This window comes from Hylobates moloch, unplaced genomic scaffold (genome assembly GCF_009828535.3).
Source record: "Hylobates moloch isolate HMO894 unplaced genomic scaffold, HMol_V3 SCAFFOLD_3, whole genome shotgun sequence".
In the NCBI taxonomy this organism is placed as follows: domain Eukaryota; kingdom Metazoa; phylum Chordata; class Mammalia; order Primates; family Hylobatidae; genus Hylobates; species Hylobates moloch.
The window spans coordinates 103,047,024-103,060,432 of record NW_026652278.1 but is presented as its reverse complement, the minus strand read 5'-3'; the positions used below and the strand labels follow the sequence as shown (position 1 = coordinate 103,060,432).

General features: G+C 38.8%; 1 protein-coding gene across 3 annotated transcripts in view; it reads right to left on the bottom strand.

The window, feature by feature from the left end:
• Window positions 1–11,339, bottom strand: part of ENPEP (glutamyl aminopeptidase) — an 86,021-nt gene extending 74,682 nt beyond the window's left edge. For all 3 annotated transcript variants that reach the window (XM_032145454.2, XM_058435805.1, XM_058435804.1), the window contains exon 1: window positions 10,696–11,339. In XM_032145454.2, coding sequence (XP_032001345.1) covers window positions 10,696–11,339 — 644 coding nt within the window. The remainder of the gene's footprint in view (window positions 1–10,695) is intronic.
• Between the last annotated feature and the right edge of the window lie 2,070 nt (window positions 11,340–13,409).

The following is a 13,409-nucleotide window of genomic DNA, read 5'->3' as shown; positions in this document are numbered from 1 at the left end:
TCAAAAAAATCAATAAGCATACACTTTTTACACGTAAACATATTACAGTAAGAGAATATTGGATATTTGCTTATTAGAAAATGAAGCAAAGTAAAAAGTATAAAAGTAAAGAAATTGTAATTTCTATTCATTAATAATTTGTACAAGGAAAAATTTTGTCCTTCAGGATTCTTGAAACTAAGAAAGACATATCATGAAGAATATCAGGCTAAATTATTATATCATCCATTCATCCAAGAAATAGTGAGTCCCTTCCACACACACACACACACACACACAAGCACCTATGCATGCATGCACACATTTGCAGACATTTTTCTAGCTGCTGTAGGAAACCGCCTTTGCAAAATTATAAGAGGAAATTATGACAGTGAAAAAAGTCAGACCTAACTGACTCCATTTTGCTTTTAAACTTTAAGCTGTACTTGTTCATTCCTGAGCATAGGCCGAACTAATTTTGGGAAGGAATTCAGTTTATGGTTTGACTCTGAAACAAAGCTGATAATAACCCTTTCCTGAAAAGACCTCCTTCTTCCCTGGGGACCAGTCTGCCTTTGCAGGACTAACAAATTAGCTACAAGAATAGAAATTACAGTTTAGGGGTCATGCAGCCTCTGGCTGCAAGAGTCTCAACCTCCTCAAATTCCTCATGGGGATAATATTACTACTGTAAAACCTAAGATTAATGCTTGAGATATTTTGCAGACTCCGTACTTGATGGATCAGCTGACAACCACCCAGACCAGTATCTGGCTCAACCAGTTCTGCCATCCCACCCAGGAACAGAAAACAGCAAGAAAAACTCACTTCGACCCTCTATGACCCCATCTCCAACTTGACCAATCAGCACTCCCCACTTCCCAAGCCCCTACCCGCCAAATTATCTTAAAAACTCTGATCCCCAAATGCTCAGGGAGACAAAGTTGAGTAGTAATAAAATTCCAGTCTCCTGCACAGTCGGCTCTGTGTGAATTACACTTTCTCTGTTTCAATTCCCCCCATCTCGATAAATCGGCTCTGTCTAGGCAGTGGGCAAGGTGAACCCATTGGGCGGTTACATGTATAGATAAGATTCCAGACTGCTTACAGAGTGTTAGACAAGAGACACACAAATAAATAAATAATTTAGGAGAGTGATGACAGCTATATAGAAAATAAAACACTGTAAGAGACAGAGAATGACTAGGAAAAGTGGTAAACAACATTGGGTAGAGTAGTCACAATCTCTTGGTTTGCCGAGATCCGAATAATGAGAAAAAGCCAGGCAAGTGGAGGTTCAGGGAAATATGTTCAAGTAGAAGGAACTGTAAGTGCGAAGTCCCTAAGATGAAAAAGAACCTGCTGTGGTTGAAGAATTGAAAGGTGTCCAGTGTGGCTAAAGAACACTGAACCAGACGGACTGGAGCCAGAGATAAGCTTGACATGAGGTCAGCAGAGGCCAGATCAGGAAAATATCAAAGATCATGAGAAGAGCATGCATTTTATTTTGATTCAAGGATTTATTACAGCCAAGTATTTGACTGCCTTTGGAAAATTATGGGAGTATTGGAACATCAAAATAAACAACGGGATTATAACTCATTGAACAAATTAACAATCTCTGAGTCCTTACTCTGATTTTTTAAACTGAATAAATAAATGGGTGAGAAGGGAAAGTTCTTCCTTCCAGTAGATTGCCTACTAATAATATTTGAAGGAAAAAAATGATTTTAAAAAATCATCAGTGGATGCCAAAACCAGGGGGTGAAAGTTTGGTGAGGAAAGGATATTTGCAAGGTTTCCAAAAAACTCCCTGAAAGTTACCTAAAAAGAAACATCATAACTTTACAATGGAGACCCTTGGTGGACACTACCTTAAGCAAGCTATCAAAGGAAGCATCACTAATAATAGTTCAAATCAGCACAATGTGTCTCTAATGTGATTTCCTGAGAGAGACATATCACTTCTGTGATAGTCCTGACAGAAAAAAAAAAAAAAAAAAAAGCTTAACTTGCATTTTTAAATCATGAGGAAAATCAGACAAACTAAAACTGAGGGACATTCTCAAAATAGCTGGCCTGTATTCTTCAAAAATATTAACTTTAGAAAGACAAAGAAAGACTAAGGGACTGGTTTCGGTTTAAAGGAGTCTAAAAGGGCATGACGCTAAATGCAATGCACCATTCCAGACTGGGTACTGGACTGGGAAAAAAATCATTTAAAAAGACATCATTAGGTTAGTTGATAAAATTTTATTACACACTGTGAATTAGATAACTGTATCAATGTTAAATTTCTTGATTTTGATGACTGTACTATGCTTATTTTAGAGAATGCCCCCATACTTAAGAAATATGCTCTGATGTTAAGGGGTAAAGGGAGAGGATGTTTCCATGTGCTCTGGAAAGGAAGGGGAAGGCGTACAGGCTAAAATGTAAACAATTGGTGAATCTAGGTTAAGTATTTCTAGGAATTCCTAGTACCGTTCTTATAACTTTCCTATGAGTTTGAAATTATGTCACAATGAAGTTACCCAAGAAAAGCCTCCGTTAAGAATTCATTCTGCAATAGAAAAATCATTGATTAGTTTTGTGACATTAACAGTTTAGTCAATTGAAGTTTCTCAACATCTTGCAGATTGTAGTTAATTGCAAATATATCAGACTCTAAAAAAGCCTGTACACTTTCCCAGAGTTTGAAAGTTTTATAAGATCCACCAAGCTCCAACCCCATGTTTAGTCAGCTGCCTTTTTCTTCTGAATTCTTCTGACTTCTGATGTCTTCCAGAGGCAGAGGAAAAGGAAAAGTCACTCCTTGCAAGAATGTCTTCGCTGAGTCACACCTCAGAAATAGGCCAGCTAACTAAGTTGAGAAGATGAGTCTGTGTGAGTGTGCACACGTGCATGCGCGCACCACACACATCTTCGTGTGTGGGAGGTGAGAGGAAGGAGGGAGTGGAATTACACTTTCCTAAGCTATAGCTATGGGGTATGTTTTCAAATACTCTATTTTACTCTTGGCTGGATGCCAGAATATGAATATATATATATATATATATATAATATAATATATATAATATGTATTTCTAAGATCCCAGGAAAGAAAATAATTTTTAATCCTTTTCTCACCTTCTCCCTTTAAAAGACATTCTGCTTGATTGTAGGCAAAAACTACCTTCCTAAACTAGTGTATCCCTGAGCTTGCCAATGGACACGGAACAGAAAAGTGTGGGAGATTTCTCTGTGCAGTGTGTTTGGTCCAGCTCAGTGGTCCTCTCAGCAAATGTCAGTCACAGCAAGTCTAGCTCAATCACAGTGACCCAGATATAGATACAGTGATATTCATCAACCAGAAGAGCTATATAATGTTTATTTTCTTTTTCTTTTTTAAAGTTCAGAGCCAATATGATTTTATGGGGAAAACCCTTTTCTAAGAGCAAAAATTCTTACATTCTAATCCACTTCAGCTACTAAAGTGTGATCTTGACCAACTCACAAAACCCCAGACTTTCAGTGTCCTCATCTGTAAAACCTGGTCACCAGAGCATGTATAGCCTCTTCACAGCGTTACGGGAAAGTGAGAAGGGGTAGATTACATGTAGTAATACATTTGAAACTCCCTTAAAATTTACATAATGCGGTTAGGATATACCTCATTCTACATCTTATACATCTAAAATGCTAACTGTGCTTTCTGACATAGCACTTTCACAATCTGAAATATTTCTAATTCTTTCATTTGACTGCAATATATACTGGAACAAAATCACTTGGTGTATATAACTATAGGCAATATAAGCATTTTTAAAATGGTAACCTGTTCTTTTTCTCATGAACTTCAGAATAATTCAAAAGCTCCTTTTTATATATCCTAAATTCCATCAGTCAGCCCTAAACTTTTCTAAGTGTATACAGAGTTGAAAACAAGGAATAAGAGATAACAATACAAAACAATTCTAGATCACAACTTCTTTGGGAAGATTTTATTCAATGATTAAATCAGATGACTTGTGTTGCAAATTAAGAGAAAAAGGCTGACTAATAGCACAATATGTTCAGGAGTGACTTGTGGGTATGTTCTGAATAATTATCACGCCAGGCAAATGTGTTGGAGTAAACCACCTTCCCACAAGGGCCTCCCTATGCCACATTAATAAGTCACTTACTAGACCTAGCACAATAAAATGATGGTCTATGCAATTTAGTCATTTCCAAAAGGGAAGCGCATTTCTCTGGCATCTCTGAGTGGATCAGATCAAGGTGACTTTAGAGAAAACTGAGGGAGAAGGGGCGATGGCACAAGTTATGGCTTGGAGCACTCTGAATTGACTCTAAAAAAAAAATCCAAAAAAGGTACCTAATTATCTCATAAATCATCTGGTATTTTGTTTCCAGTGAAGATTCTCTGGCTGTACTGAGCAATTTTATATGTTGAGCCAGCAAAATAAACAGCAAGTTTTGGGTGAAATCCTTAAACACAGAGCTTCTCATTCAGGACAGGTAGTACAATTGCTAGGGGTCTATATAGACTAAATAAAGGGTTCCAGAATTACACAGAGGAGCAGATTGGTGAAAAACAACCCCTCTAGACTGTTCAGACCTCTATGTATTTTTATGGTGGTTTGAATGAACCAGTTAGTTATTTAACTTTATTTTCCAATTGCTTTTTTTCTATGCAGAAGATATTCAAGGTCAAGTAAAATTTCTTTTTGTTTTCTTGCTTCCAAAATAAAAGAAATTTACTTAGCCTCCTGCAACAAGTAAACAAGACCAAAAAGAAAGTGTATTCTTTTTTTGTTTGTTTGAGATGGAGTCTCACTCTGTCACCCAGCCTAGAGTGCAGTGGCGTGATCTTGACTCACTGCAACCTCCGCCTCCTGGGTTCAAGCGATTCTCCTGCCTTAGCCTCCAGAGTAGCTTGGATTACAGGCATGTGCCACTAATCCCAGCTAATTTTTGTATTTTTAGTAGAGGCGGGGTTTCACCATGTTAGCCAGGCTGGTCTCGAACTCATGACCTCAGGTGATCCGCACTGCTCAGCCTCCCAAAGTGCTGGGATTACAGGCATGAGCCACCTTGCCCAACTGAAAATCTATTCTTTATTGACATTTGTATTGACAATGGGATAATAGCTCAGCATACCAATCTAAGAATATAATGAACAAACTGACATACAACAAAAATTCCAAGATCAAAACTACATGTGCTTGAGTATACATACACATCCATGCACGTAAGAATACATTACACACACACACTTAATGATGATTATCTCACCGATGTTTCCACTCAACTCCTAAATCTTTATTACAAGCTCTAACCTTGTGCTTCAGACATACCTATGCAAGTGTCTACTAGTCATCTCTTCCTAGATGTCTGACAAGCCATCAACACATCTGACACTGAACTTATGACCTTCCCTTCTAACCTGGCTACTTCCCACCTATTTCCAATATCAAAGAGGTGAAGGCTAGCTGGGGTATCCTAGACCCATAACTTTAATTCACCCTTCCTCATAGTCAATCAATCTGCAAATCTTGACTACTTTACCTCCAAACTATTTTCTCCATTGTGCCCTCTCTTCTCTATCCTGAAATCACTTTTCCCATCTGATCCTTATCTTCTCTTTCCTGGATTGTTCCAATATCTTTCATATATCCAAGTGTATGGTTGAGTTAACTCTTTCTTTCACCATCTGTATCCAAAAAGTCACGGGGTAATTTCTCCTTCGTAATGCCTATCATGGCTATTTTTCCTTTTCCTCCATAACGGTTTTCCTCAGTGATATCTAGCTAGCCTGTTCATATAAACTTCCCCTACAGACTAATTTTCTTGTCCCCACTCTGCTTTTCTGACTTGGCGCCTTTCGTTTTTGCCTGCTTTTACTTTCTCACTTGTCTCTGCTGCTGAACTCCCACCATAACATCAAAATTCAGCTTAAATCCTACTAGTGCTACAAAGAACACCTTGGAAGCCCAAACTAGAAATGATCTCTAAAATTCCAGTTGTATTTCCTGTCAATTCCACTGTTTCTCTGCCTTTAAACTATGGAGATTGCATTCCTAAGTACAAATATATATATATATATACACATATAAACTCTTCCCTTCCACAGGGTAGGCAGAAAAGGAACCAAGGGAAAATTTTCACCCTAAGTGGGAATGTAGAGATGTTATTGGTGGAAGTTAGGCTCGTTTATGGGAGAGGAGCTGTGGTAATGCAATGTGTCCCAGCATTTGCCAGAGGATACTAGTCATGTGAGAGCTTATATGAAAATATTTCCATATATTCCATTTAACAATACTTAAGTGCTCACTGTGTGCCAAACAGTAAAGGAGAGACATATATCCCTACTCTTAGGAACCCCACAGAAGAATCCATAGTCACAGATAGTTGGGAAACTACATAGAGGATATTATCATATAAAAGCCTCTGAAAACCCTATAATCCCAGCTACTCGGAAAGCTGAGGTGGGAGGATCGCTTGAACTTATGAACTCATGAGTTCGAGCCAGGAGTTCTACCCCAGCCTGGACCTCATCTCTTTAAAAAAAAAAAAAAAGTCTCTGAAAATTTCCATGATTAAAAACAAAATCCAAAACGGATCATTTTGTATTTAGTATTATTGCACAAATTGATTTAGCCACAGAATCTCTCCCCTGCTATTTTTCTGGTAATATCTACTAAGATCCCCATGCAACTAGAATTCTGAGGTACACACTTTGGGAAATGCTAAGTAAGCATAATCCAAATGCTGACAAGGAAAAGCCAAATCTTGGAGAGCAGAAAATATATACTTTGGAGTTTGAGTAGAGGAAAACTCTTTTAGGGAAGGGAACAGCTGGAAATCCTACATAACACGGTGAGAAAATGAGAAGAAGGAAGGTGTGGTCAGAGGAACATTCCAAAGGTTCCAATCCTTCCAAGTGATTTTCCTCAGACCCCGAAGAATAGACTAGTGAGTAGGAAGAGTTAGATCAATAAAGGAAAAGCGACTGGATGTTTCTCAAACTTTCTCCTTCCACGCCCCACTACAACTCTGTCCCCAGAAAGACAATGTGGAATTCTAAATTTTGTCCCCTTTCTTCCCCATGTCTCAATCTTGAGAGAAAGCAACTTGGGTAGCTGTGAAGTTTGTGAAGCTCAAAGTCCTGATTGTATTTGCAGAAATTAAGTAATTTTGGTTACTACTGAGTGCAATCCTGTTTAGTTTGCATTGTGGTTGTCACATTAATATCCCTAACTGCTAATACTCTATCCTGGAGTTACATTTTATGTTAAGGTGAGAAAATATAATTTTGACTCTGAACTTCAAATGTATTACTATGATGACGTTTAAAATGATACAAACGTCACATATGACGAACCTCACTCTATAGTATGAAAGAAAGGCATTGCCCCCAGTGAACTCACTCTGGTGGCCCTTATATGGAGCCCGTGGATGCGACCTCCTAGAGGCTGCCTTGCCAAATATTACTCACAGGCTTGAAAAAAAAGCATGATGTACTTTTCTCATATGCTTGGAATATTTCAGACAAGGAAAACAAAAATATTCCATTTAGCCTGAATGAGGTTATTAAGCTGACGCCAGATCTGTTCCAAAACCATGTGTGTGCAGTACAGAACTGGCAGCATCTTTTGTAATGTGAGAGCTTCACCTGCTCCCAATGAAACATACAAACTTGTGAACACCAATCCTCAGTGAGAACTGAACTGTGCATCAGCCTTCCTCACCGATGTTGCCGTCATTTCATAATCTCCAATCAAAAGTTAAGTCAACAGAGCTTCAGAAGGGCAGCTCTCTGGTATATATTTTATGGCAAAATTAACTGGTACAGTAAAATAACTCAAAGAGTGAGAGTATTTGTGTATATAATGCTTTTTTAGACTTATAAAGTACATAATAGAAACTTATTAATGGGAAACTACATAGTTCCAATTTTTGGCCTTCCTAATATGTGTAAAATTTTATTTCATTTATTTTATGAATATTTTGGTGGTTTTACTCAGATAAATTTTCTCTTCTCTTTATGATCTAAGAAGCAGTTTTAAAGTTTTAGCAATAATATTTAAAAAGTCTTGACTCGCTTTCACTTTAATGAATTTTTAGAATCTCTTTAAGGTAAATATTCTTCAGAATATTGCCCTTCCCTCGACCATTGGCAAACACTTTTAAAAAATCATTGTATTGTTAGTAAGGCTCAGAGGAATAGTTGCTTTCATACATTGTTGGTGGAAATGGAGTTTGGAACAGATTTTTTGGAAGTCAGTTTGGAGACACACACACACATGCATACACATGTTCATGCACATTATGTTATATATGTATATGCGTGTACACATATATACACAAACATACATGCATTTATACACAGGTAGTTTTGGCCCAACTTCTAGGAATTTTCTTAAATATTAGAAAATGTTCATAAATAGTTATTTTCAAGGATAGTCAATGTAAGGATGCGTCTTCTTTTAGATCCTTATAGGTGAAAAAATAGGAGCAATTTAAATACTCACATTTAATGGAAAAGTGAATCAACTACATTGTAGTCATACAATGGCCTACCACGTATCCATCGAATCATTTGTGGAAGAACATCAAATGACATATTAAAGCATTGATGCTATATTGAAAAAGCATGTTACACAATACTATGTATAATATAATTATGCCACAGCTATCTATGTCCAGAAAAGTACTAAAAGACTCTGCTTAAATGTTAACAATGGCTATACTTGGGTAAAGAATTTATGGATGAATTTATGTTTTCCTATAATTTTCTCTGTTTTCTGAGTTTTCTTCAATAAATGTATATTATTTATGTTATCAATAAACAAAGTAACTATTACAATATCTTGGTATATTTGTACACTTTGACCCAGCAATTCTATTTTTAGGACTATATCCTAACCTAAGGAAATAAACAGATGTACACACAAAGAGGTATTTAGAACTATGTTATTTGGTGATTTGTTTATAATAATCAAATACTAGAAACAACTCAAATGCTCAACAATAGAACTTGTTTTAAAAAATTACAATGTATTCAAACAATGGAATATTTCACATCTTTAAAATCAGATTCTTGGCTGTGTGCAGTGGCTCATGCCTATAATCCCAGCACTTTGGGAAGTGGAGGCAGGAGGATTGCTTGAGCCCAGGAGTTCAACACCAGCCTGGGCAACATAGCAAGACCCTGTCTCAATAAAAAACAAAAAACAGATTATTGAAAACATGTAAGAATAAGGGGAACTTCTCAAGATATTAAGTAAAAAAGACATACAGATAGACAGATATAATGCAATTAATGGTTTGATTGCCTAGAAAAACATTAGAATATACATTAATATGCTAGCAGGGATTACCACTGGGCAGTGAAATTACTTGCAGATTCTTTTGATTATCCTTTTTGATAATTTTTATGCTTTCAACGATGTAATTTTTATGAACAGAAAAAATATGTGAATGGTAAGAGTGTTTTATTGCTAGCAATATTAAGATATAGGATCTATATAAGCATGACCCCTCCAGATATTTTCTTCAAACTATCACTTCTACTCAATTTATCAGTTTACCACACAGGAATATAGGAATATTTAAATGTTTTGTTTTAGTCCATGGGTCTGTCTGACAAGCAATAGAAAGAATTTTGACCAAAAAATTTGCTTGCTCTGTAAGATGCTTAAAACAACAGAAAAAAAGGGATATTTGTGGGTGGACTGGCCCAAGACTCACATCTCTAAACTGTGACACAAAACTTTCTTAATCATTTACCTCTTCAGATCTAAGCCAGCAAAGGTCAAAGCAGTCCAGAGACAACACAAGGTGTAGTGTAGCCTTCCTCCCTGATGCAAGGGCTACATCCACAGTGTGAAGGAAGGTTTTTGGAGTTCAGTAAGAGAGTTTATGCCTTTAACATAGCTCTGGTAGTAGCCACTGATCGATACAAAGCCTAGACAAATAGGTGGGTAAGTGGGATAAATATCTATCTAGATATCTCTTACATTGTAAAAGGCTTAGCATTATGTTTGCATATTGCATGATGAGCAACAAGCCCCCAAATTTATCTATGCCACTGATGTGTGGACTCAATGAGTATTTCCCGAAAGCCTATGTGTAAAGCATGGTTCTGGCCATGGGAGACAAAAAAAACACAGTCCTGTCTTCCTTTCCAGATGAAGACACAAAGACAATTCTGTGGATCACATGTGATTTTTCAATGTCTCTCTTCTCCAAAAAAGAGACATTGGACAAAAAAAAATGGACAAAATAATAATTGAAATTTACTGATGTTTCACATAAATTTAGTGTAATACCACTTTAAATGTTCATATATATTGCTATATATATATATTGCTACATAGCCTGGGAATATCACTAATGAAATTTACCAAAGGCAGTTCTCACACCTGAGATAATTTACGGAAATCTTCAAGATAGGGTGCAGTATATTATGATTTCTCCTGATGCAATAAAAGACTTACACTGACTTTTGACTCTACGAAACTCGTTCACTACTTTCAAGTTTTATGACAGGGTTTGGAAATACAGTAGGGCAACAATTTTGGCTTCCCAGATGGACAGCCAGAATTGAAACCAAGAGCCGATCAAGATCAGACCAACAAAATAATTAAAAGTGGAAGTGAAAAGGAAAGGAAAAGAAATGGAAAGCAGATATGTGAGCTTAAGGGAGGTAAAGCAAAAATCAATATTTACTTGACTTGTCCGTTCTCCGTGTAGGTGGTTCTATAAAACCCCACGAGGGAGCCGTTCAGCCAGCCGGCGAACTCCATGGTCAGGAGATACAGGCCATCTCCACTGCTGGGAGTAAGCTCTCCCTCCGCCTCGACCACCAGGTACTCCTGCTTTTTGTACTCGAAACACCTCCGGACTTGCACCTGGTCCCCCGAGGGCCTCTTCAGCTCGGGGAGCCGGGTGATCCTGGTATCCCGGAGGTGCAGCCACAGGTGCCGGGTGGGCGCGCTCAGGTTGATGGAGATGCTCACGGTGCCCGTGTAGGTGTCCTCCTCCAACAGGGGCTTCACGTGCAGGTCGTAGTGGACTGGGTTGAAGAAGTCCGGCAGTCGAAAGTTTTTCCACTGTCCGCTCTCATCCTCACTGGCCGGGCAGACGTCCTGGTCCTGGGCAGGAGGACTGGAGGGGCTGGCCGTGGAAGAAGGCAGGTGGGAAGGAGCCGGCGCAGTGCTCGGCCCGCCGCCCCCGCTGGAGTCACACGATCTGGTCAAGCCCACAGCAAGTCCTACTATTAATCCTACACCCACCACCACCGCACAGAGAATGGCCACATGTTTCGTTTGAATGCAGTATCTCTTAGAGCCCTCTCTCTCCGCAAAGTTCATTTTTGCTTCCGAAGTCAAGTGTTACTCATAAAAAGATGTTAAATTTAACTAACTAACGTCAGCAGACTTCCTTTTTAAATTGGAAGGAATCCCCTGATTTGGCAGCCTGTTTTCGCCTTTCCCACACCCCTCTTTCTGGCTTCTTGCGCCTTTTCCTCTCCCTTTTCACGTTCCCACCAGCCGCTCGGGATGAATGCGGAAACAAGGGGGGTGGAATGAGGACTCCGTAAGAGGAGCCGAGTGGGAGGAAGAGGGCTGACGAGAAGATTGTCACAGCTCCCCTTATAAACGACGCATCTCCACCCCTACCCCTCCTGCACTGCAGCGAGTTAAATATAAAACAGGGCTTCGCTTATCAGCCAACGGGAGGATGAGCCCTCGCCAAAGCTCGGTCAGCAGCTTTCAGGGAGGAAGGGTTTGGGTGAGGTGTGCTTACGATAGAAAATTTCAACCTTTGCCACTCAGCCTGGGGCTTCTTCCTGTTGTGTTCGCAATCTCTCCCTCCTAACTAAAGGGCTTCTTGAATTTCAGCTATTTTATCAGATAGCTTGCCAAAGAAGCTAAATGTTTTCTTTTATTTTTTTCCCCTCGTATTATGTAAACATTCCAATTCTGTCCTTTGGAGAAGTCATATCCTGGAATTGGGTGCTCATGGTGATTCAAGGACCACCTAGGTACTCAGTAAATATTTGTCGAATTAGATTAGGAAAGCATAGCCAGGTAACCCTAAATCAGTTCAGCTGGTGCTGGATGAATGAGAGCGGGGGAACCCAAAGAAATTAGCCAAAGCAGTAGTGGAGCCGGAAAGCTTAAGAAGAAGAGAGAAGGAACAAGACGGGGAGAAGTCTGAAAGGACAGAGGGACAAGGAAGAAGCCCTGCTTGTCTCTGCAGTGTGCCTCCAAGTGAGATTGACTTCCTTAGACTTTGATGTGGTACCCTACGTTTAAAGTAGATTCCAGATGTGAAAATTGACCTGTTGGGAAATCCGTCATCCATGCAAATCTATCATTTTGTTTCTGAATGACAAGGTCAGGAAGAAAAATTGCAATGAACTTCATATTTACTGGCAGCTTAGCTATGGACTGACATTTAGAGAGGTTAAGCTATTGCTCAAGGTCACACACCTGGCAAATAGCAGAACTGGAGTTTGAACCCAGGTTGTCTGAGTCTAAAGTCCATATATCTGGCCAGGTGTGGTGGCTCACGCCTGTAATCTCAGCACTTTGGGAGGCTGAGGCAGGTGGGTCACCTGAGGTCGGGAGTTTGAGACCAGCCTGGCCAACGTGATGAAACCCCGTCTCTACTAAAAATACAAAAATTAGCCAGGCTTGGTGGTACACGTCTGTAATCCCAGCTACTCAGGAGGCTGAGGCAGGAGAATCACTTGAAGCTGGGAGGCGGAGGTTGCAGTGAGCAGAGATCATGCCACTGTACTCCAGCCTGTGTGACAGAGCAAGACTCCATCTCAAAATAAATAAATAAATAAATAAATAAATAAATAAATAAATAAATAAATAAGTAAGTAAATAAATAAAATCAAAAAAATTAAAGTCCGTATATCAACGATTGCATTCTATTGCTTCCATGCTCTGAGGAGGATAAATATTCAAGGGTTAAGTAACTATGAAAAGCTTGGTGTTTCCCCAAATGCAATCCATGGATATTAACAGATCTACTTACCAAGCAAACAATGCTGGGTTAAAGTGAAAAATCTTCTTTTACTACTCTCCATTCTTGCAGAGCCTCCAGATGGTGACACACATTATGAGCCTCCCAGAGAGGAAACGCGATGGAGTACTTTCCCCATTTAGTTGACAAGAGAGCTTTTTCTGGTGAGGTACCTTTTGAGGGCCTTATGTTCCACAGAGCACACTCTGAGAAACGTTGTTTCAAACTGTTCTAAATTACAAACTAAACAAACAAACAAACAAAACTTTAAAAGCAAACAGGTCCATTTTACTCTGTAACATTTCTGTTGTTTTTCTCACAAAATAGTAGTAACAGAAAAAGAATTAAAGGAAAAAGGGATATGTTTTTCTAAATTGTAGGCCCATCTTGTATTGATTAAT